The 23528-nt window shown below is 34.2% G+C and overlaps 2 protein-coding genes and 1 non-coding gene across 4 annotated transcripts; 2 read left to right on the forward strand and 1 right to left on the reverse strand.

Annotated features, from left to right (window-relative positions):
- Nucleotides 1-10: 10 nt before the first annotated feature.
- LOC129880757 (probable tRNA N6-adenosine threonylcarbamoyltransferase, mitochondrial) lies at nt 11-8582 on the forward strand. Of its 2 annotated transcripts, XM_055954939.1 has the most exons (13): nt 11-282; nt 700-744; nt 2620-2694; nt 4125-4221; nt 4553-4643; nt 5503-5552; nt 6185-6375; nt 6494-6579; nt 6992-7067; nt 7210-7293; nt 7427-7541; nt 7761-7849; nt 8063-8582. In XM_055954939.1, exons 1-13 carry the CDS (start codon nt 79-81, stop codon nt 8207-8209), a joined length of 1350 nt encoding a protein of 449 aa, XP_055810914.1. In that variant the 5' UTR covers nt 11-78; the 3' UTR covers nt 8210-8582. The 2 variants fall into 2 exon arrangements, with proteins under 2 accessions (XP_055810914.1, XP_055810915.1); XM_055954940.1 differs by lacking the exons at nt 11-282; nt 700-744 and adding an exon at nt 1605-1887 and having other exon boundaries at nt 2624-2694.
- Nucleotides 8583-9563: 981 nt separating this feature from the next.
- On the forward strand, nt 9564-12828 carry LOC129880760 (DNA repair protein RAD51 homolog 3). The gene is made up of 9 exons (XM_055954942.1): nt 9564-9733; nt 10715-10813; nt 11017-11139; nt 11278-11311; nt 11394-11464; nt 11566-11792; nt 11873-12004; nt 12107-12173; nt 12371-12828. The coding sequence occupies exons 1-9, from the start codon at nt 9622-9624 to the stop codon at nt 12544-12546; spliced, it is 1041 nt and encodes a 346-aa protein (XP_055810917.1). The 5' UTR covers nt 9564-9621; the 3' UTR covers nt 12547-12828.
- A 633-nt stretch (nt 12829-13461) lies between these two features.
- TRNAL-CAA (transfer RNA leucine (anticodon CAA)) lies at nt 13462-13545 on the reverse strand. Its single transcript has one exon. It is a non-coding gene; the product is annotated as a tRNA-Leu (tRNA).
- Between the last annotated feature and the right edge of the window lie 9983 nt (nt 13546-23528).

Below are 23528 nucleotides of genomic sequence, written 5' to 3' on the forward strand. Positions count from 1 at the left end.
TTTATTTAAACATATAACATTACCTTTTTTTTAGTAAAGCCCTTAGCCCTCATCCATCCTCCCTTTGCTACTCTGGAAATGGTTTCCTTATTACCCAATTTGTCTTCACCAATTTCCCGTCTATGGAGACCCTCAATTGCAATTGCGACAAGGAAATTGCAATTGCATGATAAAGCAGTGAAACCCAAATGGTTTTCAGCTCGTTGTTCTACTTCAGCTTCTAATGAGAATTTAGTTGTTTTAGGCATTGAAACCAGCTGTGATGATACCGCTGCCGCTGTGGTAACTTCTTTTTAAAATGTTTTGGTAGTTTCTTTCGAATTCATTTTGTCGGACTGAGGCGGAGCCAAAATTTAAATACTAAATTCAAGTACAGGGACATTAGGTGTTAGTATTTTTTCTTTTTACATATTTAATGAATTTTTCCTAGGAGAACAAGTGAGCCTGCGCTAAGTGGTTGAACATCTCCACCTAAGTGGAAACACTATTGATCCTGCTGTTGGGTGGGAAAAGAAAAAAGAAAATAAAAGAATACAGGATTTAAACTAAAGCTATTTGGATTTGACCCAACTCATGTTCTAGCTCCGCCCCTGTTTGTGGGGCTGTTTTTCTCCTTCTTTTTTGGGGGGAGCGTGGGGTGGGGTGTTGAAGCTGCTGTAAAGTTTTGTTTTTTTTCCAGCTTTGTATCTCCTTTTGTAGGTAAATAGCAATGGTGAAATTCTCAGCCAAGTTATCTCTTCTCAGGTACTCTATATATATTTATATTGTTACAGAAAGTTTGGAGAATTGCCTTGTTCAGTTAAGTTAATGACTACTCCATGTTAATTTGTTGGACACTTAGTCTTGTCTATATTACATTGGTTTTGTTGGAGTTTTGTTTACTCAATTATTTTTGCAACATTATGTAAGTAGTTGGACATTGGGGTCTGTCTAGAATGACAAATGACATGTTCCATATTGTTTGCTCGTCTGCACGGTTTCTATTCACTTTCCTATTTATACATATAAAGATACAAGTAGTGTTTACCCCTAAATCAGTGACTTAGGATAACAATTGAATTGGTTTTAGTGGTTCAATGGCGCAGCACACACATTATAGTGACCAAATACTATGTTTTTGGTGCTAAATTACTTGCTAATGAGTATAATTAAAGTAACAAGGTGAAATAGTAAACAGTGAAACAACGAGTAAAAGAGAGAGAATGAATCTTGTTAAGCTGTCTTCCGGTGTAATCATCTGGCAATGTCACTGTCACTGGGAAAACAAGAGCTTGAGAGCTTGAGTTACGATTCACTGTGCAATAAGAGCTATTGTGATACATATCAGATGGGTTACAAGTGAAGGGAAGGAATATATTTATAACCTAGACCTAGGTTACATCTTGCACATGTTCCGTCCCTCATAAATGAACATTATTTGTACATTGAAACCGTTACGTTGTCTGTTGGAGAGAATCCCGAATACTCAGGGAACAGTTACTGGCAAGCTTTATTCTGTTCCAGAGACTGATGAATTCCACCTCCGAACTTATTGCTCCGGAGCTAGGCAAGCATACTTCATTGCCCCAGACCTTTGATGGATAAGAATCATCTTACTGAGCCGCAGCCGTGCCTGGCATGAACGCTGCTGAGCTAGACTTGACTGGACCTTGACTTTCACGTGTCACCTTCTGATACACTAGGATGCCAAAACTGTTATTTGACCCATACAAGTATTTGGTGCTTTTGTCGAAGTCTGGGAAAATCTTGCAAGTTATACTTAAGAGGCAAATCCAACAGCAAAGCAGTATCTCAAAGATTAACATATTTAAGCATCATTCTGTAAGGAAATGTGGAGCAGACTTTTCATCTCATGGAACAGGAGGGATGTGGGGAGGAACAAAAAAGGTAAATAAAAGATATCCCACTATGTCTTGGTTGATATTATAGCTGAAAAGCTAATAATTCGGCCAATGTGCCAAATGCCAGTATTTTCAAGGATCATGTCTTTATTGGAACTGCCGTGGCATCAAATAAGACTAAACAGATACATTGTAGTATCAACTAACTCTTCTAAGACAAAAAAAATTTGAGTTCGAAAGGGTGATAAATGTTTTAAGCAAGAATGATCTGCAGGTACCTGTGATTTATTGGTGATGCAGCCAGGCTAACCTTGGGCTTCACAGATCACTACTGTAATACAAGCTTAGTGTGATGATCTGCACACTCTTTTTGGCTATAGTATGATCTACAAATGAATACATAAAATATTAGCTCTGGAACTTTATGTAGGAAATCAGGCAGATAGTGTGATAGATGCTTATATCGCAAATAGCAGAAGGAGGATATTAATGGGGATGTTTTGTTTGTGAAAGGCACTTGGAGGTTGATGTATTCCTATGCATTGCAGAGTAGTCAACATAATATCTGAAGTGATACCAAGTAGCTTTCTTTTATATTCTTATACTGCATACTTTGATGTCTGTTCACGCCACAGCTCTTTCTTCATTCCAATTGCTCAGGGAATTTCTCAATGCTCTAAAGAATAGTAACTTCGAGAAGTTATCCAGATTATACTATTTTTGTGTGCCCACATTATGTGGTCTTTTTCCTAATCTTGAGGTTCCGTATTTCATCAAGGCAGAACTGCTTGCTCGATATGGAGGAGTTGCTCCTAAGATGGCAGAGGAAGCACATGCACTGGTGATTGATCAGGTATATGCTGTCAACCCTGAAGTACTTTGTTTCAAGAACTTGGAAACTGTTGATCACTGGTGGAAAGTGTTACGATAGTATCAAGTGCACATCTCTTTTAGGTGTTATACCATAATCCTGCATGTTAATTTTTTTTTTTAATAAGATGATTGAGAATACATCAATTTGCAAAGTAATCAACTTCTTGCTAAACATCAGCATTATCAGGTTTTAAAATGTCAATGAACTTTGACCAAGTAATTTGTTTGATTTCACATGCTAGATGTTTCACTAAACCAATTTGAACAATTCCTTTGGGAATCATGATTTTGTGTCCTCTTTAGTAATGTTCTATATTTCTGTTTGTGCAGATAAGGTTCCCTTTCGACCCTTCTGTACTACCTCACTTTTCACTAGACAACAGAAATTTGAATTGGCTTCTTTTGATTATTTTTGCAGTTTTCCTAGATATATCATGAAAGGGATTTTTAAAGTATTATTAAATTCCCTGGAATTAGTCCCTCTTAAGGATCTCCTCCAGGATCCAGACCATGCTTCATAGTAGTGACATGAACTTAACAGATAAGTGTTTATTAAACACCATACTATCAATTATTTTTTTAAGGAAATGTGTCTACTGCTAATTTTTACCTAATAATCAACTAAATATCCCAAGGAAAATCTGCTCTTAGATGCTGCCACCACTATCCAAGAGAAGTCCGCACAAGTTGGATAAACAGTCTCCACCCAATTGGCCTATCCCTTACTGAGAAACTATCATTTCTCAGAGCCTCAAACAAAGACAGCACACAATCAAAAAGCTCAACTTGTATAGGTACTGAAAAATATGATAAAATCTCGCGAAAAAGCTTACCTCGGGGTCTCTCCTGTACTTGAAAGTCTCTCTCTCTCTCTCTGAACTTTTTTCCTTTTTCCGCCATATTTGATTATGATACACTGGCAAGAAGAGAGAAGTTCTGGTCTGGGCTTATTTTTGCTTTAGATTTAAAGATGTCCTCTCGTGGCTTTACTTGTTCGATCATCTTTTGCTAAGTTTATCAACTTCTTGGCAAAATGATTAAAGAAGGATACCCTATTATCCCTACTCCAAAAAACACTCCCTAATGAACTGGAAAATCACTGGGGTGTCTACCAGCAAGGAAAAAAGTGATAATGTAAAATTCTCTTCTTTTTCTGATATTGTATGTCACGGATTAATTCAATGAATTGATGATCTATATCCTTTAGAGTATAGTTAATAGATACTCTTAATCATAATTCTAATTAATAGACTATGATTCCATAATAGAAAATTTTCAAGTATCTTTTTGGTTTTGTTTTTCTGAGGCTTCCGTTGTTGTCTCAAGGAGCAAGGTGGATGTCATTCCAAAGGACCCTGCCTCAAATTCCGTCCTTGTTACAATTTGACTTATAATACCAATTTCCTTCAGGTGGTACAAGAAGCGCTAGATAAAGCTAATCTGACTGGGAAGGATCTAACTGCAGTTGCTGTCACGATTGGTCCTGGTTTAAGCCTTTGTCTGCGAAGTAAGTTTTATTCTGTCTTTCCTTTAGTAGTCTTTCTTTCTTTTCTTCTTTTGGTTTGTTTGAATTTTTCCTTTGGGAGGGTTGATCATTGTTTTTGTTTCTTTTTTTTTTCTTTTTCTTTTTCCTCTCCTCCCTGCACCAATTAATGTGCCTATTTTTTTAGAATGAATATTGTTCTTAATTCGTTAATGATTGTCAAATTTTAACATCGACTACTTATGAATCTGAAAATTTAACACTGGGGATATTCACGTGGGACACAGATGCATTTTGTGACAACTAATGAACCTTGTGTAGGTCCTTGTATCTTATTTGTTCAATTTATGTGTAGTTGGTGTGCAGAAAGCAAGAAATGTTGCCAGCTCTCATAATTTACCTCTTGTCGGTGTCCATCACATGGAAGCTCACACTTTGGTTGCCAGGTAGCAATATGGAGTAAAGGTTAAGTAATTCATGCTAGTAGCAATCAGTAGATTAAGATCAGTGCATACAGCTAAAAATTTGCTGGGAATTTGTCCAATTCCGTGGTTAGTTAGACTCTGAATTTCATAGCTTTCAATTACTTTGTCCGAAATACTGCAAATAAAAATAAAGAAAAAACTTCAGCTGGAATAATCTTGTAAGATGAATTATCTCCTCTTTGATAACGCTTTTACGTTTTACTATTTATTTGGTTGCCAAATTTTGTCAGGGAATCATATGAATGCAGATAGCTTCTTTTATTTTTGTCTTCTTTGTTCTATTTCTAGGGGCATCATCAGTTTTAGTGAGATGATAACATATGGTTTGCTTTGTAGCAATAGAGGTCTTGTCACCTTAGATATATCATGGGATACATTGTTTTAGATCTCTTATCTGTTTCCTTGAAAAACAAAGATTGTCAATTACAAATCATTGGCTGCATGGTATGAGGTGGTAATCAAGATTTCTGTCTGTATTCTACTGCACTTTTCCCTTTTCTTTTCTTTTGCTCGAACTCTTTTATTTAGTAATTGCAGATGATTCATTGAACTTGGAATCTCAAATATGAATAAGCTGATAAGAGAAAATGTAGTCGCCCATGGAATGCTCCTCAACCCCACCATTGCTTTTTTATATAAACTTACAGAAAGTTGCCAAAGTGTCTAAAATTCCCGCCTATCTTATGCTTACAGACAAGTCAAAGTGTCTATGAAGACTGTATGCTTCAAGATGTCAAAGTGTCTATGAAGACTGTATGCTTCAAGATATTTGTAAACTCAGTGTACTATACCACCTGGAACTAATATTTTCTCTTTTTAGGCTATTGGAAAGAGAGCTGCAGTTTCCTTTTATGGCCCTACTTGTCTCAGGTTAGATAACCTTCTAAAATTTTATAGGTCTGTTTTATTTCTATTACTGAAGATATATTGGGTTATCTTTTGCTGTGTTTTAGAGATATATGGTCAAGCTATACAGTATTGCGCTAATTCTTATTGCACATCCATCTTATGGTGCTATCTATATCAGTTCACCTTGGAATATCACTTGAATAAAAGATCCAGGATTTGTTACTGAACGTCCCACTACCCAGAGAGTCTTATCTTTTGGCAGTTTAATTTGTGTCTAAGGTGTTTCATATGCTTGTCCGGATGCTCATCCTATTCATGGTTATGCTTATGAGTCCTTCGATAGTATCCTGTAAGAGAAAATCTCTCATATATACAATCCAACATCTTGTGGTTGATATAATTCAAGTATATTATTTATAATCTTCGTGTGTACTTTTTCTTTTAGTTTCTTTTCCTAAGGGACCTGACATCTAAAAAGCTAAGAAACCGAATTGTTTAACCTTTAAGACAATGTATGCTTATTATTGGATATGTTTCTCATTCAACAACATAAAATGTAGTTTTCATAATGAAAAACATTTTGATCAGTTGTATTTTCCTGTGAATTAGATATCATAACTTACTGAATTTTCTTTCATTCATATGCCCTTTAGGAGGCCATAATCTTTTAATCCTTGCACGTGATCTTGGAGATTACATACAGCTTGGGACAACAATTGATGATGCAATTGGTGAGGCATATGACAAAACAGCAAAATGGCTTGGTCTTGATATGAGGAGGAGTGGGGGCCCTGCTGTAGAGGAGCTAGCTCAAGAAGGAGATGCCAAGTCTGTCAAATTTAAAGTAAGTTACTTCAGAGACATTTGCACTTATATGCAATACCTCTCCGGGTTTTCTCTATAAAGGAGTTTTAGTAGTGATATTGTTTGGTCAACTGACTACAAGTTTGAATGAATTTTAGGTCCCTATGAAACAACACAAGGATTGCAACTTCTCATATGCTGGTCTGAAGACGCAAGTGAGGTTGGCAATTGAAGCAAAAAGAATGTATGTGATTAATCAGGGAAAAAAGTTATTGATCAGCTTTTTTCCACTTCATTTCATCTTAAAACTTTACCACCATTGCCGTTGCGTTTTTTTTTGGTTCTTTTCGAATTATAGAAATTATTGTGGTCGGGCCCTTCCCCGGACCCTGCGCATAGCAGGAGCTTAAGTGCACCGGGCTGCCCTTTTTTTTCGAATTATAGAAATTGATTTTCCATTCCCAGTGAGGTAACCTGTCTGGGTCAAAGCTCTTGTTTTTTCCTCTTTCTACAATTTTACCTCAGTATGGTGTTCTGTAAAGCATGAGTACAGTAGCTTTTAGCTTTGTCTTATGATCGTAAGGTTTAATGGTACATCAGTTGGTTGTCATTGTCCTCGTCCTTCTAGCTATTCACATTTTGTAGGTTCTATGCAGCAATGCTGAAATCTCTCTTGCTTCAGCTTCTGACGAAGAGAGACAGGCTCGGGCAGATATTGCTGCCTCCTTTCAGGTATATAGCTTTTGTAGAAGATTGATCTTGTCGTAATTTGCTTATAATTAAGAAGTATTGGTTAACAAATCAATGGATCTGTTTCCTATTCCTCTTCCATATTCTTAAATCTCATTTTCATTGTAATGAACGCTTCACACAGCGAGTTGCTGTATTACATTTGGAGGAAAAGTGTGAAAGGGCAATTGAGTGGGCTTTGAACATTGAGCCTTCTATAAATCATTTGGTCAGTGTTCTCTGTTTACTGCAATTTTATATGACTAACATCTTCCTCCTTGGCGTTACTCTAATGTATTAGTTTCACATGATCCTGTAAGATCAATGTCAATTATGCTAATTGTCCAATTTACCTTTCACAGGTAGTGTCTGGAGGTGTTGCATCTAACAAGTATGTCAGAGCTCGGCTTGATGAGGTTGTGAAAAGGAAAGGGCTGAAACTTGTATGCCCCCCTCCAAGCCTTTGTACTGACAATGGTTAGACAATTCTCCTTCTTATGTTGCCTCATTTTCATACAAGAACTTCGGTTTCTTCTTATTGAAGTTTTCAAGACTTTAGAGGAAAGGTCTTGTCTCTTACCAGGTCAAGTAAATTGACATGCACTGCCTCTAGGTTGATTCTCTTGTGGGAACGTTTTAGCTCAAAAGTGCACATGGCTTGACATTGCACTCTAATACGTTGACCTGTTCTAATAGGTGTAATGGTTGCGTGGACTGGCATTGAGCATTTCCGTCTGGGCAGATTTGATCCTCCGCCTCCTGCAAATGAACCAGAAGATGCTGTGGTTAGTCTTTTTCTTCCCTTTTCTCAAACTGGTCATAATGTCATATAGCTTTTGTTGATTGAGTATTACAAGCCATACCTTGAAAATTAAGCTTGTCAAAATAAACGCTTACATGTTAAAATGATCTGCTTTATGCAATTTCTGTTGTTCTACTTCCTGTTCCCTGAAGTCTCCTTCCCACGTACAATTTTGATCCATGGCTCCTTTGATCAGCTTGATTTGCGTCCAAGGTGGCCACTCGGTGAGGAGTATGCTGAAGGAAAAAGTGAAGCTCGTTCAATGAGAACAGCACGGATGCATCCATCACTTACCTCTCTCATTAAAGCATCTATCAAGCAAGAGTCACAGTCTGCAATTTAAACAACTCAAAGACTTTCTACAACGGGCATCCACAAACGTGTAGATATTCTATAAAGGTGGTTTGCATAGAATCATGATTTGAATACTTCAATCATATTCGAAAGTTGGTGAGGATAAATGCTTGAAAGAACCATAACTCAAGAGCAATGAGCCTATGGAGAAAAACTGTGTATTTTGATGTAGCATCATATTAGTGCTCCTGCATTTGGTAGTTTTCTAGCGTGTACTTTAAAAATTCTGCTACGCTAAGAGCATTTATGTTTAATTTTGCACAGTTTGACATTTTTTATACCCTTTTTCGTTTTTTCTAATTAAACATGTTCAAATGATATAATCTTTTATAGAATTCAGAAGGTGTTTTTTCTTTGCATTACTAGACATATATATTAAGTTATTCTTTGGAATTATTTCATGTGTAGCACATTAATTATTGATATCTTCTAAGTGGTCCTGTTGTTTAGATTTGGTTGAAAATGTAAGGGGATGAGAAAAAGGAAATATTTTTCCATGTAGTAGAAACGTCTCTGTAATATATCTAAAAAATAATAAAAATGGACTCTTGGATTTGAGGCAATGGTTCAAATTAGTCTTTTAAATATATTTCTAATTAATTCTTTTTTCATATTAGTATTTTGATAAACGGAATTTATTAAAATATTTAATTAAACAACTACATTTACTTATCTTTTGATAAATTTATAAGATTAAAAAAATGGAAAAATTACACCTAATAGACCAATTGTGAAACTATTTATCCAAATTGGATCCAATCCAAACTATTTACTCTTAATAGACTCATGACCCAAAATATTTAGCCTCTTATCCTACTTTTTTTCTTTTAATTTCGCGCATGATGTCATGCTAATGTTAGCACCACTACTCCTTTTTGATACCATCAGAGTATATTATAACAATTTCTTCTTGATACCATCAGAGTATATATATACTCTCATGGTATCAAACGTGTATTTATGTCAGTGCCCCTTCCCTTGTTCCTCAATGATATCATCAGAGTATATTATATTTTGATGATATCAAGCAATTTATCAAACAGTTTCTTCTTGATACCATTAGAGTATATTATACTCTGATGGTATCAAGAAGGAAAAGACAGTGCTTCAGTAAAACTCTTTGATATCATCAGAGTATGTTATATGCTCTAATGATATCAAATGCACAAAATAGTTAAACATGAGAGGTATGAAAGTAATGTCGTATTCAATAGTAAATAGTTTCTTTTTTTGTGTATAACAATAATTATCCCTAAAAAAAAATTACTAAAGTAAAATATATTTAAGAAATTAGTTTGAATTAACCATAAGTGACCATTTTTTTTTGTCATTTTCTCCTTATTATATACGCTGCAATTTTGAGCGGGAAAACCCTGAAAAGCAGAGAGTGGAGTTCGTGTGATGGAAGTTTCAAGTCTTCCGATATCGGCGTCGCTGAGAGCGAAGCTGATTTCCGGCGGCTACACTTCTCTTTCTTCTCTCTTTTCCATTTCTCATTCCGATATTGCCCGCGGTATCCTTCTTCTCTCTATCAATTTTTTTTTCGAATTTATTTCTATTAATGCTTTGAATGTGTCGTTGAATTGATTTGCTATCAGTTTTAAAAGTGGCTAGTTTATTTGTTTTCGCGTAGTGAAATTTGTGTCGAGAAAGAGAGGCGCTTTGAATTGGGCTCTTACAAATGGAATTCGGGAGAATCTAGTTTTCATTTGTTGAATTAATGTTTAATTTGATCACCAGTTAAGGTGCCAGACTTCAGATTTTGAGCTCCAAGTTGTATGATTGATGCTTGAAAGGTTTTATAACCTTCTGTTGGAAATGTGCTATTCTTTTCGCTATGAAATGTTAACTGAACTAAGGAGAGGCGGAACCAGTTTTTTTCGTTTATGGCTTCCGGACCTCAAAACTTTTTAGGCACAATACATAAATAGACACTTTAACTTGTTTGAGTATGCACATCTGGACACCTCAACTCGTCTCCATTGTGTCAGATGAACATCTCAACTTACAAAATGATCATCTAGACCCTACCAAAATTTATGTGCCACCTCAGCAGTGTCAGGTGTCCATGAAACACAGTGGGATGGGTTGGAGTGTTTAATTGTCAATTGAGACCAAATGATGGTGTGTAGATGTGCACTTTCAAAGTTGGAGTGCTTACTTATTAGCTGATGCCAAGTTTGAGTATAATAGCAGATACAAAGTTTGAGTCAAGGTTACTGGATTCTGCCGAACCCATAGCCACCATCGTAGTTCTGCCCCTGGATGTAAGGGGAACTCATTTTTGAGGTGAATTAGGAAAAAGAATAAACTTGGAGCTGCAAATGTTTAATTTCATGTCTTCCATTTTCTTTCGGTTCTAGTTTTTGATCAAGTGTGATGGTAGACTATAACAGATTATGTGTTGTTTAATGAGTGACACCAATGTTATTCCTAATTAGTGTTTTTATGCATATGTATAATATTTCATTTCTTTTTACTTTATCTGTTATAGATCTAAAGATTTCGGAAAATGAGGCGCTCGAGATTTTGAGAGTTGCATCACAAAGGAGGGGATCTGAAAGATCTAATGGAACTAGCTCTATTGTCAATGGTATGTTATTACTAGTATTCTCTCTCCTTTTGAATACTTGATGGTTTGTCTGTCAGAAGTCATGTAGATATTTCTTACACTAATTTACAATTATGAAGTCATTTGTTCAAATGATTTAGTTTAGGTCAGTAGCATGCTATGTCATTTTTCTGCTTTGAATATTTTGCAAAGAGGAAAGAATTTATTTATGCATTTGTTGGTAGGAGCACAGAGTGCCTGGGAAATGCTAAACGAGGAGGAATCGCTTGGACGTATCACAACATCCTGTTCAAAGTTGGATGACATCTTGGGTGGGGGTATAAGTTGTAAAGAGGTTACTGAAATTGGTTAGTGTTTTAACCTTTTCATATACTTGCTCATGACTAACAACATCATATGGTGTTCGCTCTTGCTTATTGACATTTCTAAAACGAACATGTTTGCAGTTTTCTTCAAGTTAATAAATTATCTTCTGCTTGTTTCAGGCGGGGTGCCAGGAATTGGAAAAACTCAACTTGGGTAGTCGTTGTGACATGTACTTCCCGTGTATTAGAAGTTGCTTCATTTTGGTTTCTAATGGTTAAGACACTGCAAAATGCAGGATACAACTTGCAGTGAACGCTCAAATTCCCATGGATTATGGTGGTCTTCAAGGCAAGGCAATATATATAGGTACATGCTGACAGAGTTGTTTTTTCTTCACGTCTTACATCAATTGTAGCTTTTCTCTTTTAAAAATCATCCAAGCACTTGGCGTTATATGCATTTTGTAGACACAGAAGGCAGCTTCATGGTGGAGCGTGCTTTACAGATTGCTGAAGCTTGTTTGGAAGATATGCAGGAATATCATGGATTTTTAAAGAGGGATTTACAAGCTTGTCAAGTTAACATGCAGCCAAAGGATTTCCTTGAGAACATATTCTATTTTCGCGTTTGTAGTTACACAGAGCAAATTGCTGTTGTAAATTACTTGGAAAAGTTCATTTCAGAGCATAAAGATGTGGGTAGAGTAACTCTTTCTTTTTGAATATTCATCTCCATTACTAAAACATGTAATATCTTAAATTTCATTCTTAATAGGTTAAGGTTGTTATTATTGATAGCATTACATTCCATTTCCGTCAAGATTTTGATGACATGGCCCTTAGAACCCGACTACTGGGTGGAATGGCCTTAAAGTTGATGAAGCTTGCAAAGAAATATACTTTGGCAGTAAGGATAACTTCGTTTCCTTAGTGATTTTCTTTCTGTACATGATTTGATAGTTTTACTTGTGATTATATGAATCCATTAACGTTTGATTTATTTGTGTAGGTTATCCTCTTGAATCAAGTAACCACCAAGTATACAGACGGCCAATATCAATTGACTCTTGCATTAGGTAATTACAAAGCCTCCTTTTGTAATGATATAACTTGGTACAACATATACCTTCTATGTTGCTGATTTTAACCCCGGACTCACCGCATTCCTGAAGAAAATTGTTCTCTTTTTGATAAGATTGGGGGAAACGAAGATGGTGAGATTATTCTATTGAGCATTGTACCTATTAGCTTCTTAATAACTCTTGTTAAACAGGAGATAGCTGGTCACACGCTTGCACTAACCGGGTGATTTTATACTGGAATGGTAATGAAAGGTATGCATACATTGACAAGTCGCCTTCTGTTCGATCAGCAGCTGCTCCATATTCCGTAACAGGCAGAGGGATTCGGAGCTCTGTTTCAAACTGTAAACGAGTCAAGATGATGTAAGTTCTTGGTTAAAACTTTAAAGATAAATGAACGGCACTCCTTTATATCTTTCTCCAGGGTGAGAAACTGAGTTTTGCATGACATGATCTTGTAAATACTAAATACTATGCTTAGCCGTGTATCTCTGTTGTGAGTAAAGATGTAAAAAGCACACTAAAATATTCGTCATTGGCTTCTCAATAAGCCTTCATATCACTACCAATATGTTGCTAAGAATTTTCAGATTACCTTATGGATATTGAAGGATTCTTTCGTTTATTATGTTAGGTATCAAAGAAAATTTATATTGGCTTCAAGTTGGGCGTTTCTTTGAATGATTAAGCGAAAAAATTTACATTTGGGAGGCATGGCCTCAGGTGCTACACACAAGAATGGATTATTGTGCAGTTTGATAAACTCTTTTCTATTTGTGGACAATCTATCAAATTGAATAATGTATTTTTTAAATATATCCGTAAATTTTCACATAGATCATGAAACTATAACAAAGGTCTCATGGGATAAAAATAACATTATGATTTTGGGATAAATTATTCCGTAATTTTATTCCAACCAAACATGAGATAAACACATTCTAAAATTAATTATGTGATTAGTTATTCCTTATCCTTCCGACCAAATGAGTTCTCTACTGATATTGTAATGAGAGCAATTCATATAGAAAAATTAACCAACAGACATGCTAAAATGATTAACAACCAACTTAGAAGACATAATAACTTTTTAACTCCCTCTCCCTCTTTTATCAATTAAAAACTTTTCTCTACAGTACACATCAATCTAATAAATGCAAGATATATCTTTTACGTTTACACAACTCAATCATAGTTAAGTGATATATGCATTTTTACTTTGATCTTTAATGACTAAGGTTAACTTTCTTAGTTTGGTGTAAAAAAACAAATTATAAAAAAATGTCAGAAGTGGGATTTGAACCCACGCCCTCTTTCGAAGACCAGAACTTGAGTCTGGCGCCTTAGACCACTCGGCCATCCTGACTTAACATGCTTTTAAATTCATTTTCTAATTATATATATACATAAAAATAAGATAAAGGAATCGCCAGAGTAATCGCATCAAAAAGTTTGTTTAATCCATCTAAGGAATTGTATTTATTACTTGTTATGGTTTCTTTATTTTTGTATTTTTTTCCAAACTGTATTAAAATTGTTTTTTCCTGAGTCAAGGATTCGTTGAAAATAATCTCTTTATTTCTCAATTTTGAGGTAACATCTGTATACATACTATCATTTTTAAATATTATTTGTGGAATTACCTCAAATATGATATTATTATGGTTGTTCTCACACTTTTTGCTTGTAAAAAATCTTTAACTGTTGTAAAATGAGACTAAATTAACAATTTAATAATGAAAGAGAGAGTAAATATGAGAACAGAAGAAGAAGCAAAGCAGAGAAATTGCAGTGTATCAATACTAAATTAACAATTTAATAATGAAAGAGAGAGTAAATAGGAGAACAGAAGAAGAAGCAAAGCAGAGAAATTGCAGTGTATCAATATTTTTGTTCTTCACGACCATCTATTGCCAATTCATGGCAATGTATATATAGAAGATTAGTGTTAGTAAATGATTAGTGGGCTGCCCACTTTTAGTGGGCCCCACTTTAATATAATATGTGGTAGACATTCCACTTATATGTGGACACTCCACTTAACACTCCCCCTTGGATGTCCACGTGTAATGTGTTTACAAAAAACACTTTACAAGAAATAATATACTAAGTTATTCTGATGTTGTGTCTACATATCTGATAATACGCCTTGATTGCTGCCTCATTAAAAACCTTACCAGGAAAACTCAATGGGACAAAACCTTGGTGAAGGAAAAAAGAGTGCAGCGCGTATTTACTCCCCCTGATGAAAGCTTCATTTGATATTTTGGAGACGGCGCATTCCAACCTTATGCCTTAGCTTCTCAAAAGTTGATGTTGGTAATGCCTTTGTGAATAAATCTGCAAGATTATCACTTGAACGAACTTGTTGTACATCAATTTTACCATTCTTCTGAAGATCATGTGTGAAGAATAATTTTGGCGAAATGTGTTTCGTTCTGTCTCCTTTTATGAAGCCACCTTTCAATTGAGCTATACACGCGGCATTGTCTTCGAATATAATTGTGGGTATTTTAACATTATTTTCTAGACCACATCTTTCTTTGATGAACTGTATCATCGATCTCAACCACACACATTCTCTACTTGCTTCATGAATTGCTATTATTTCAGCATGATTTGAAGAAGTAGCAACAATGGACTGTTTTGTAGATCGCCATGATATAGCAGTTCCTCCGTGTGTAAATAGATAGCCTGTTTGAGATCGGGCTTTATGTGGGTCCGATAAATAACCTGCATCTGCATAACCAATAAGGTCTGCGCAACCTTTGTTAGTATAAAACAAACCCATATCAATCGTACCCTTCAGGTATCGCAAAATGTGTTTGATACCGTTCCAATGCCTTCGCGTTGGGGAAGAACTATACCTTGCTAGCAAATTAACAGAAAATGTTATATCAGGCCTAGTTGCGTTAGCAAGGTACATAAGTGCGCCAATAGCACTGAGATATGGTACTTCAGGACCAAGAATTTCTTCATCCTCTTCTGGAGGTCGAAACTGATCCTTTTTCACTTCAAGTGATCGAACAACCATTGGAGTACTTAATGGATGTGCTTTGTCCATGTAAAATCTTTTTAAGATTTTCTCAGTGTAGGCAGATTGATGGACAAAAACTCCGTCTGCTAAATGTTCAATTTGTAGACCTAGACAAAGTTTTGTCTTTCCAAGGTCTTTCATTTCAAATTCTTTCTTTAGATATTCAATTGCCTTTTGGACCTCTTCAGGGGTTCCAATGAGATTTATGTCATCAACATAAACACCGAGTATAACAAACTCTGATTCCGTTTTCTTAATAAAAACACATGGACAAATAACATCATTAATATAACCTTCATTTATTAAGTACTCATTTAGGCGATTATACCACATACGCCCTGATTGTTTCAGATCATATAATGATCTTTCGAGTTTTATTGAGTATACTTCCCAAGACTTTTTACATGCTTCAGGCAATTTTAATCCTTCTGGGATTTTCATGTAAATTTCATTATCAAGTGAACCATAAAGGTAAGCTGTAACCACATCCATTAGGTGTATTTCAAGATTTTTATGTACAGCTAAACTGATGAGATATCGAAATGTTATTACATCCATAACTGGTGAATATGTTTCTTCATAGTTGACTCCCGGTCTTTGAGAAAATCCTTGTGCAACAAGGCGTGCCTTGTATCTTACAATTTCATTTTTCTCATTTCGTTTTCGCACAAAAACCCATTTATAGCCAAATGGTTTTACACCTTTAGGGGTTTGGACTACAGGTCCAAAAACCTCACGTTTAGCAAGTGAGTCTAATTCTGATTGAATTGCCTTTTGCCATTCTGGCCAATCACATCTACGTCGACAATCTTCGACGGATTTAGGTTCAAGACTTTCACTATCTTGCATGAGGTTGATTGCAACATTATACGCAAAAACATTATCCACAGTAATTTTTGATCGATCTAAATTTATCTCATCACCGGTAGAACTTATTGAAAGTTCTTCATTCACTTGAGTATCGGGTTCACTGATTTCTTCAGGAATATCAAGATTACTCAAACCTTGACCTTCTTCAGGAAGTTCCTGTGTAGTATCATCTTTATTATTTCTTACGCTTCTTTTTCTAGGATTTTTATCCTTTGAACCCAACGGTCTACCACGCTTCTGGCGTGTTTGAGATTCAGAAGCTATGATACTTGTAGATGGTCCTTTTGGGACATCAATTCGGATAGGTACATTCAGTGCAGGGATATGTGACTTAGTTATCCGTTTCAAATCAGTAAATGCATCTGGCATTTGATTTGCTATTTTCTGTAAGTGGATGATCTTCTGGACCTCCTGCTCACATGTGTGGGTGCGTGGATCAAAATGTGATAGTGATGAAACTTTCCACGCAATTTCTTTTTCTTTTTCGGGTTCCTTTTTCTCTCCCCCTAATGGCGGGAAAATTATTTCATCAAACCGACAATCTGCAAATCGAGCAGTGAATAAATCTCCAGTCAACGGTTCAAGGTATCGAATTATGGAGGGTGAGTCAAACCCAACATATATGCCCAACCTTCGTTGAGGGCCCATTTTTGTACGTTGTGGTGGTGCTACAGGCACGTATACTGCACAACCAAAAATTCTTAAATGGGCTATATTTGGTTCATGACCAAATACTAATTGTGACGGAGAATATTTATTATAATGTGTCGGTCTGAGACGTACAAGTGCTGCTGCATGTAAGATAGCATGACCCCAAACAGTAATAGGCAATTTTGTTTTCATTAGTAGAGGTCTTGCTATTAATTGTAGGCGCTTTATAAATGACTCTGCAAGGCCATTTTGAGTATGAACATGAGCAACATGATGTTCAATTTTTATCCCAATTGATAAACAATAATCATTAAATGCTTGGGATGTAAATTCTCCAGCATTATCAAGGTGAATGGCCTTAATTGGATAATCTGGGAATTGCGCCCTTAATCTTATTATTTGTGCTAACAACTTTGCAAACGCTAGGTTGCGAGATGATAATAAGCACACATGAGACCATCTAGATGATGCATCTATTAGGACCATAAAATATCTAAACAATCCACTAGGTGGATGAATAGGTCCACATATATCTCCATGTATACGCTCTAAAAAGCCAGAAGATTCGATGCCAACCTTCAGGGTCGATGGTCTGGTAATTAATTTGCCTTGATAACAAGCAGCACATGAAAATTCATCATTTGTAAGAATCTTCTGGTTCTTTAACGGATGTCCAGTTGAATTTTCAAGAATTCATCTCATCATTATTGATCCAGGATGACCTATTCGATCATGTCATAGTACAAATATATTTGGATCAGTAAACTTCTGGTTTACGATCATATTTGCTTCAATTGCACTAATTTTTGCATAATATAGGCCAGATGACAGAGTTGGTAATTTTTCCAAAATATATTTCTGGCCTGAGACACTCTTGGTTATACCAAGATATTCAATATTCATTTCATTTAATGTCTCAACATGATATCCATTTCTGCGGATATCTTTAAAACTTAATAAGTTTCTTGGAGATTTAGAAGAAAATAATGCATCTTCTATAACAATTTTTGTCCCTTTAGGCAGAATTATAGTAGCTCTTCCGGAGCCTTCAATCATTTTGGAATTGCCAGATATCGTAGTAACATTAGCTTTTCTTCTAAGCAAGTTGAAAAAATATTTCTCGTCTTTAAAAATAGCATGAGTTGTTCCACTATCAATTACACAAATATCTTCTTGATTGATCATTGATCCAAACAAGATTTGAGACATTTCCATATTTTCTTCACAAAGAAAGAAAGTAAATATTATAATTAATACATAATTTATTATACAAAATTTTATTTTATTACATGGATCTAGAAAAATACAAACATAATATTTAATACATACAACAACAAAGAGAATTGTTTAAATATTATCGGGCTTATCAACATTCATATTTACTTCTGGAAAATTAAAGAAATCAGCTACATCCAGATGCATGGGCTCAATATTGTCCTCAGAGATAAAATTTGTCTCTGGATTATTTTCCGCCCTCTTTAACGATGCCTGATATAGCTGAACCAAGCGTTTTGATGACCGGCAAATCCGCGACCAGTGCCCCACACCTCCACATCTATGACATATTGTTTCTGAATTATTTTTCGGTAAAGCTTCTGGCTTTTTACCCTGCCTTTTATATTTCTGGTTATTTCTCGGTGCCAGCCGAGCATCATAATTAAAATTTCTTCTTTGACTACGACCACGACTGGGGCCATGACCTCTTTCTCGTTGGTTAGAATTTGCCTGATTCACTTCAGGGAGTGGCAAAGAACCAACTGGCCGACTATCATGATTTTTCATTAATAGTTCATTATGTCTTTCAGCAATAAGAAGGTGAGAAAGTAATTCAGAATATTTTTTAAAGCCTTTTTCGCGATATTGCTGCTGCAGGAGCATATTCGCGGGTGGAAATGTGGAGTATGTTTGTTCAAGTTTATCTTGTTCCGTGATTTCATCTCCGCATAAAGTTAACTGAGCTATAATTCTAAATAAAGCAGAATTATATTCAGTTATATTTTTAAAGTCCATCAGTCTCAGATTTAACCAGTCATAACGTGCTTGTGGAAGTATGACCAACTTCAGGTGGTCATACCTTTCTTTTAAATTTTTCCATAATTTCAAGGGATCTTTTAATGTAAGATATTGTAATTTAAGACCCTCGTCAAGATGGTGGCGGAGGAAAATCATAGCTTTTGCACGGTCTTGACTAGATGCCGTGTTATCATCTTTGATGGTGTCTGCCAGACCCATCGATTCAAGATGAATTTCGGCATCTAGTGCCCATGAGGAGTAATCTTTTCCAGAGATATCCAAAGCAACAAATTCAATTTTTGAAATATTTGCCATTATATGAAAAGAAAATTAAATAAAATTCTTACCACTTTTTGTTACCTTCAAAAACAAATAGCCGGAGCCTCGTGCTGATAACGTGTTATAAAATATTCTATATCTGAACAAATTTTAACGAAGAGAATAAGGAAACGGAAGGGAAACAGAGAAAGGGAAAACAAGGAAGAAATATAACGTGTTGTAAAATGAGACTAAATTAACAATTTAATAATGAAAGAGAGAGTAAATAGGAGAACAGAAGAAGAAGCAAAGCAGAGAAATTGCAGTGTATCAATATTTTTGTTCTTCACGACCATCTATTGCCAATTCATGGCAATGTATATATAGAAGATTAGTGTTAGTAAATAATTAGTGGGCTGCCCACTTTTAGTGGGCCCCACTTTAATATAATATGTGGTGGAATTACCTCCCCTACCACTTTAATTTTGAGGTAACATCTGTATACATACTATCATTTTTAAATATTATTTGTGGAATTACCTCAAATATGATATTATTATGGTTGTTCTCACACTTTTTGCTTGTAAAAAATCTTTAACCGTAATTTGAATAAGCTTTTTGTAAATATTCTTTACTATCATATTTGGAAAGCACTAGTGGTCTAGTAATATTATCCTGCCACCATGTAGATTTTAATTTGATTCTTGGGTGATGCATGCTTTTAATATTTAACACACTATCCACCCCTTTATAGAATTTTTAACCAAATGCCTCATTTGCCTTTTGTTTCTATCTTTTTACTTTCTTTTGTTCTCTTATAATGGCCCTTTTTTCAAGTTTGTTTTTGTTCATTTTTTGACTTGGCATTTCTCTAAAGGAATTATTTATTTGATTTGTTTTAATTTATGTGATATTTTTTATTTTTTAAAAATTAATATGATTAATCTTCATAGTTAAATTTGATTTGATCAATTTAATATTTTAAAATTAAAATTTAATATCTACAAACTATAAGAAAAGTATTATAAGTTATTTTTTCTCATGTCAATATGATGAATAAATACATTACAAAATATTGGTCAAAATTTACATAGCTTAAATTGCAAAAAATGAAAATGTGTCACATGAAATACAATAAAGGGTATGCTCGGTATGAACGAAGATGTTTTTTATGAAAAATATTTTCTGATTTTTTTTTGTGTGTTTGGTACGTAAATAAGAAAATATTATTCTAAAATCATTGATATGTATATAAACAAATACCTTGAGAGATAAGGGGGTTGGTGTTGGGGATTGGGGCTATGGAGTGTGGGGGTAGGAGGTGGTAGGTGGAGAAAGCAATCAATATCAAATATCATTGGTAGATATTTTCCTCATTTCTTAAGCAACTCGTTTTTTTATCAATCAAACATGAGAAAATTAAAACATATTTACTGGAAAATGTTTTTATTCGTACCAAACACACCCAAAGAGAGAGTATAAATGCTTAATACTCCTTTCTTGTGTATTAGTTGTTATATTTCTCTTTTACATGTCTTTTAAAAATTTATAAATAAAGAGTATTTATTTTTTTACTAATTTATCCTTAACTCGTTTCAATGTAATCAATATTATTTACTTTTAAATTAATTATTTTAAAAAAATAATATAAAAGTGGAAACCAAATAGGACACACAAGGCAACAAAAAGGGGAAAAAACAGAAGTGGTTATAATAACTAGGTTTGAGCTATAGTGGGAGTACTAATTAAGTTGTATTGGGCGCTGCTATTTTAAGTGGCAAATGGTCTTTTCGCCTAGCAATTGCCGCCTGATAAAAATGACCAATCTATGACGACAGCCCCAAAGTTCCGACAACGGAGTCGTATTGGAGCATTGATTAAATTTAAATTACACATTGTAAGACATATTTTAGGGTGACACTTTCAATAGAATTTTCTCTATATCAAAACTCGAACAAAAAATCTTTAATTAATGGTGAAACAGTCTCACCGCTATACCACACAACTTTACCCCAATGATCTTTAGAAAGAAAAAAAGAAAAAAAAATCAAAAACGCTGAGCATTAATTTTAGTGGGAGTTTGGACATAAAAATATAAAATTTGAAAAAAAAAAGTATTTAAGTTCAAGTTGACAATCATATTTAGAAATTATAGTTGTGTTTAAATATGATTATAACTTGAAATCATTTTTGAATTTTTGTGAGTGATTTTGAGTGAAAATTATGAAACTGTTTTTTGGAGCATTTTGAATTTCAAAAAATTATGACATTTTTATGTTTAAACAATTTTTCGAAATAAAATTTCAAAAAGTAAAAATTATTCATGATCAAATTAAAACTAGTAGATTCTTTGAACATAAATATCAATAACCGGATATGTTGTTGTTGAACATTCCTTTTTTTTTCACACTTTATATGTGAAATTTTATCTGGCATATTATTATTGTTACAAATGTCAATAACAATCACTAACTTCAATTCTAAATAAGTTTTGATATTGCTATGGTGAATATTCCTTCTTTGTTCGAATTAGGATTGATAATATGACCAAGTATATATAGACTGAGATAAAATTTTATGATCATAGATTAATATTATGCTTGATAGCTGGTTAAAAATAAATTGTTCATATATATAATTAATATGGTATTTAATTTATAATTTAAAAATTCACATAATTGATACATATATAATCCCCCCCCTCTAGATACGTCCTTATGGTGTGTATTTCGAAGAGTGGTCAGTTGAATATATTTTGTATATAAATTGAATATTATTTTTCATACATATATATTATAACTTTAAATATTTTTAAACAAGATTCATGAAATTTTTAATTTCTGCAGAAAAAGATTTGTTTTCTCTTTAAACTAAATTTGACAACTCTAGAGCAATATACATGTTTTTTTTTACTTAAGCCTGATGTAGAATTCCACATCAAAACTAGTAGGTACCATATTTTTTCGGTAATTCTTTTTTCACAAAAAAATATATTTAAAAATTTTCAGTTGCATTTTGAAAGAAACGCTATATGGTTAGGTGAGATGATTTTTTTGACCCCAAACATAACTTCTACCAACATTTTTTTGGGTACTTTTTATGTTGTTGAAGGGCGTCAAACGTCAAAGTTAACAAACCTAATTTGGTTGTTGGATTCTTGAATTCCACCCCATTACCTAATTCATTAATATTATTTAGTATTTACATAATATTTTATTCTTTATTCTTTATTTATTATTATTCTTGCTTTCGTAATCTTGTTATTTTACTAACATTAGGTGCTTAGCTAAAGGTGGAAGTCTAAAGCTTAATAAGACAAATTTATTGGCGAAGCCGCTTCTTCAAATATCTTATAAATCTAAATAAAGTAGGAACTTCAAAGCTTGACTAAGAAGGGAGAAAGTTGACTTTGAGAAAGAAAAGGGCCGCCCTTGTTAGAGAACTTTGAGAAAGACGATGTAGTCGATGTCTTGATCTCCTTGTGAATCTTTCAAGATGTTATGGAATTTTCAAGATGAAGTAATGGTGCGAAACTTGCTTAAGAACTGACCTTGGATTAAATATTTTGATTTTTTTTTTCCAGAAGCTGTTAGGTCTTGGAAATGTCGCATTTCTCACGGTAATGTTTCCACTTCCACAAACATCTAACAAAATATCTTTACATTCTATTTTTTCAAACTCAATATGTGAAATTTCACTAAATAATATATTATTATTTTGTTATTGTACCTAATATTTCTCCAAGTTTCTCTACTTGAGTCATTTTTTTTCTAATTCTTTTTGTTTCTATTTTGATAGCCATAATTCAATTAGAGATTATACTAGTATTCTACATCTTTAGCTGAACAATGGTTTAGAAGTAATTACTAAAGATCATTGTCCACAAATTAAGCTTAATAGTGATGGATTTTGTATCAATAGAAATTGTGGTGGAGGAGAAATGATCAGGACCAGCACAAGTCATCTCATCATGGTATATTCCATCCCAATGGATAGAGGTACTAGTAATATTACAAAGGCAGGTGCATTGATATTTGGCCTTAAGTGGTGCATTGAAAATGGCTTCAACATGATCATTTGTGAAACTGATTTTCTGGTAGTATATAACTCAGTAAATGACATCTGGATAGTTCTTTAGAGGATTGAAGATACAATTAAAGGAATTAGAAGATTAGTTACTAACTATGATATCATTATCCGATATTGCTTTAGAGAAGTTAATAAAGTTACTGATAAATTGATTACTATAGTCTATAAGTCATAATCAGAAAAACAATTATATGTACATTACTTTTGCTGAACTTTCTAGAAAAGTTCGAAGCTTGTAAAATATTGATATATGACAGTTACCTTCATTGAGAGTCAAGAAGAAGAGACCAAGTATACTCACTCATGAGCCTTAGTAGATCTTCAGTTTTATTGTCACTTTTAGTTATTATTTTGCTCAGTTGCTGATAAGGTTTTTTAGCCAAGTTATACATATTGTTGCAAAGAGTCAGATATAAACAAGATATTGTTGC

This window comes from Solanum dulcamara, chromosome 2, assembly GCF_947179165.1.
Source record: "Solanum dulcamara chromosome 2, daSolDulc1.2, whole genome shotgun sequence".
In the NCBI taxonomy this organism is placed as follows: domain Eukaryota; kingdom Viridiplantae; phylum Streptophyta; class Magnoliopsida; order Solanales; family Solanaceae; genus Solanum; species Solanum dulcamara.

Coding starts and splice junctions, on each gene's coding strand:
- LOC129880757 (XM_055954939.1), top strand. CDS start 79: ATGGTTTCCTTATTACCCAATTTGTCTTCACCAATTTCCCGTCTATGG. Junction 5,553..6,184: donor TATGGCCCTACTTGTCTCAG/GTTAGATAACCT, acceptor TATGCCCTTTAG/GAGGCCATAATCTTTTAATC. Junction 6,376..6,493: donor CCAAGTCTGTCAAATTTAAA/GTAAGTTACTTC, acceptor AATGAATTTTAG/GTCCCTATGAAACAACACAA.
- LOC129880760 (XM_055954942.1), top strand. CDS start 9,622: ATGGAAGTTTCAAGTCTTCCGATATCGGCGTCGCTGAGAGCGAAGCTG. Junction 9,734..10,714: donor TCATTCCGATATTGCCCGCG/GTATCCTTCTTC, acceptor TATCTGTTATAG/ATCTAAAGATTTCGGAAAAT. Junction 11,793..11,872: donor TCATTTCAGAGCATAAAGAT/GTGGGTAGAGTA, acceptor CATTCTTAATAG/GTTAAGGTTGTTATTATTGA.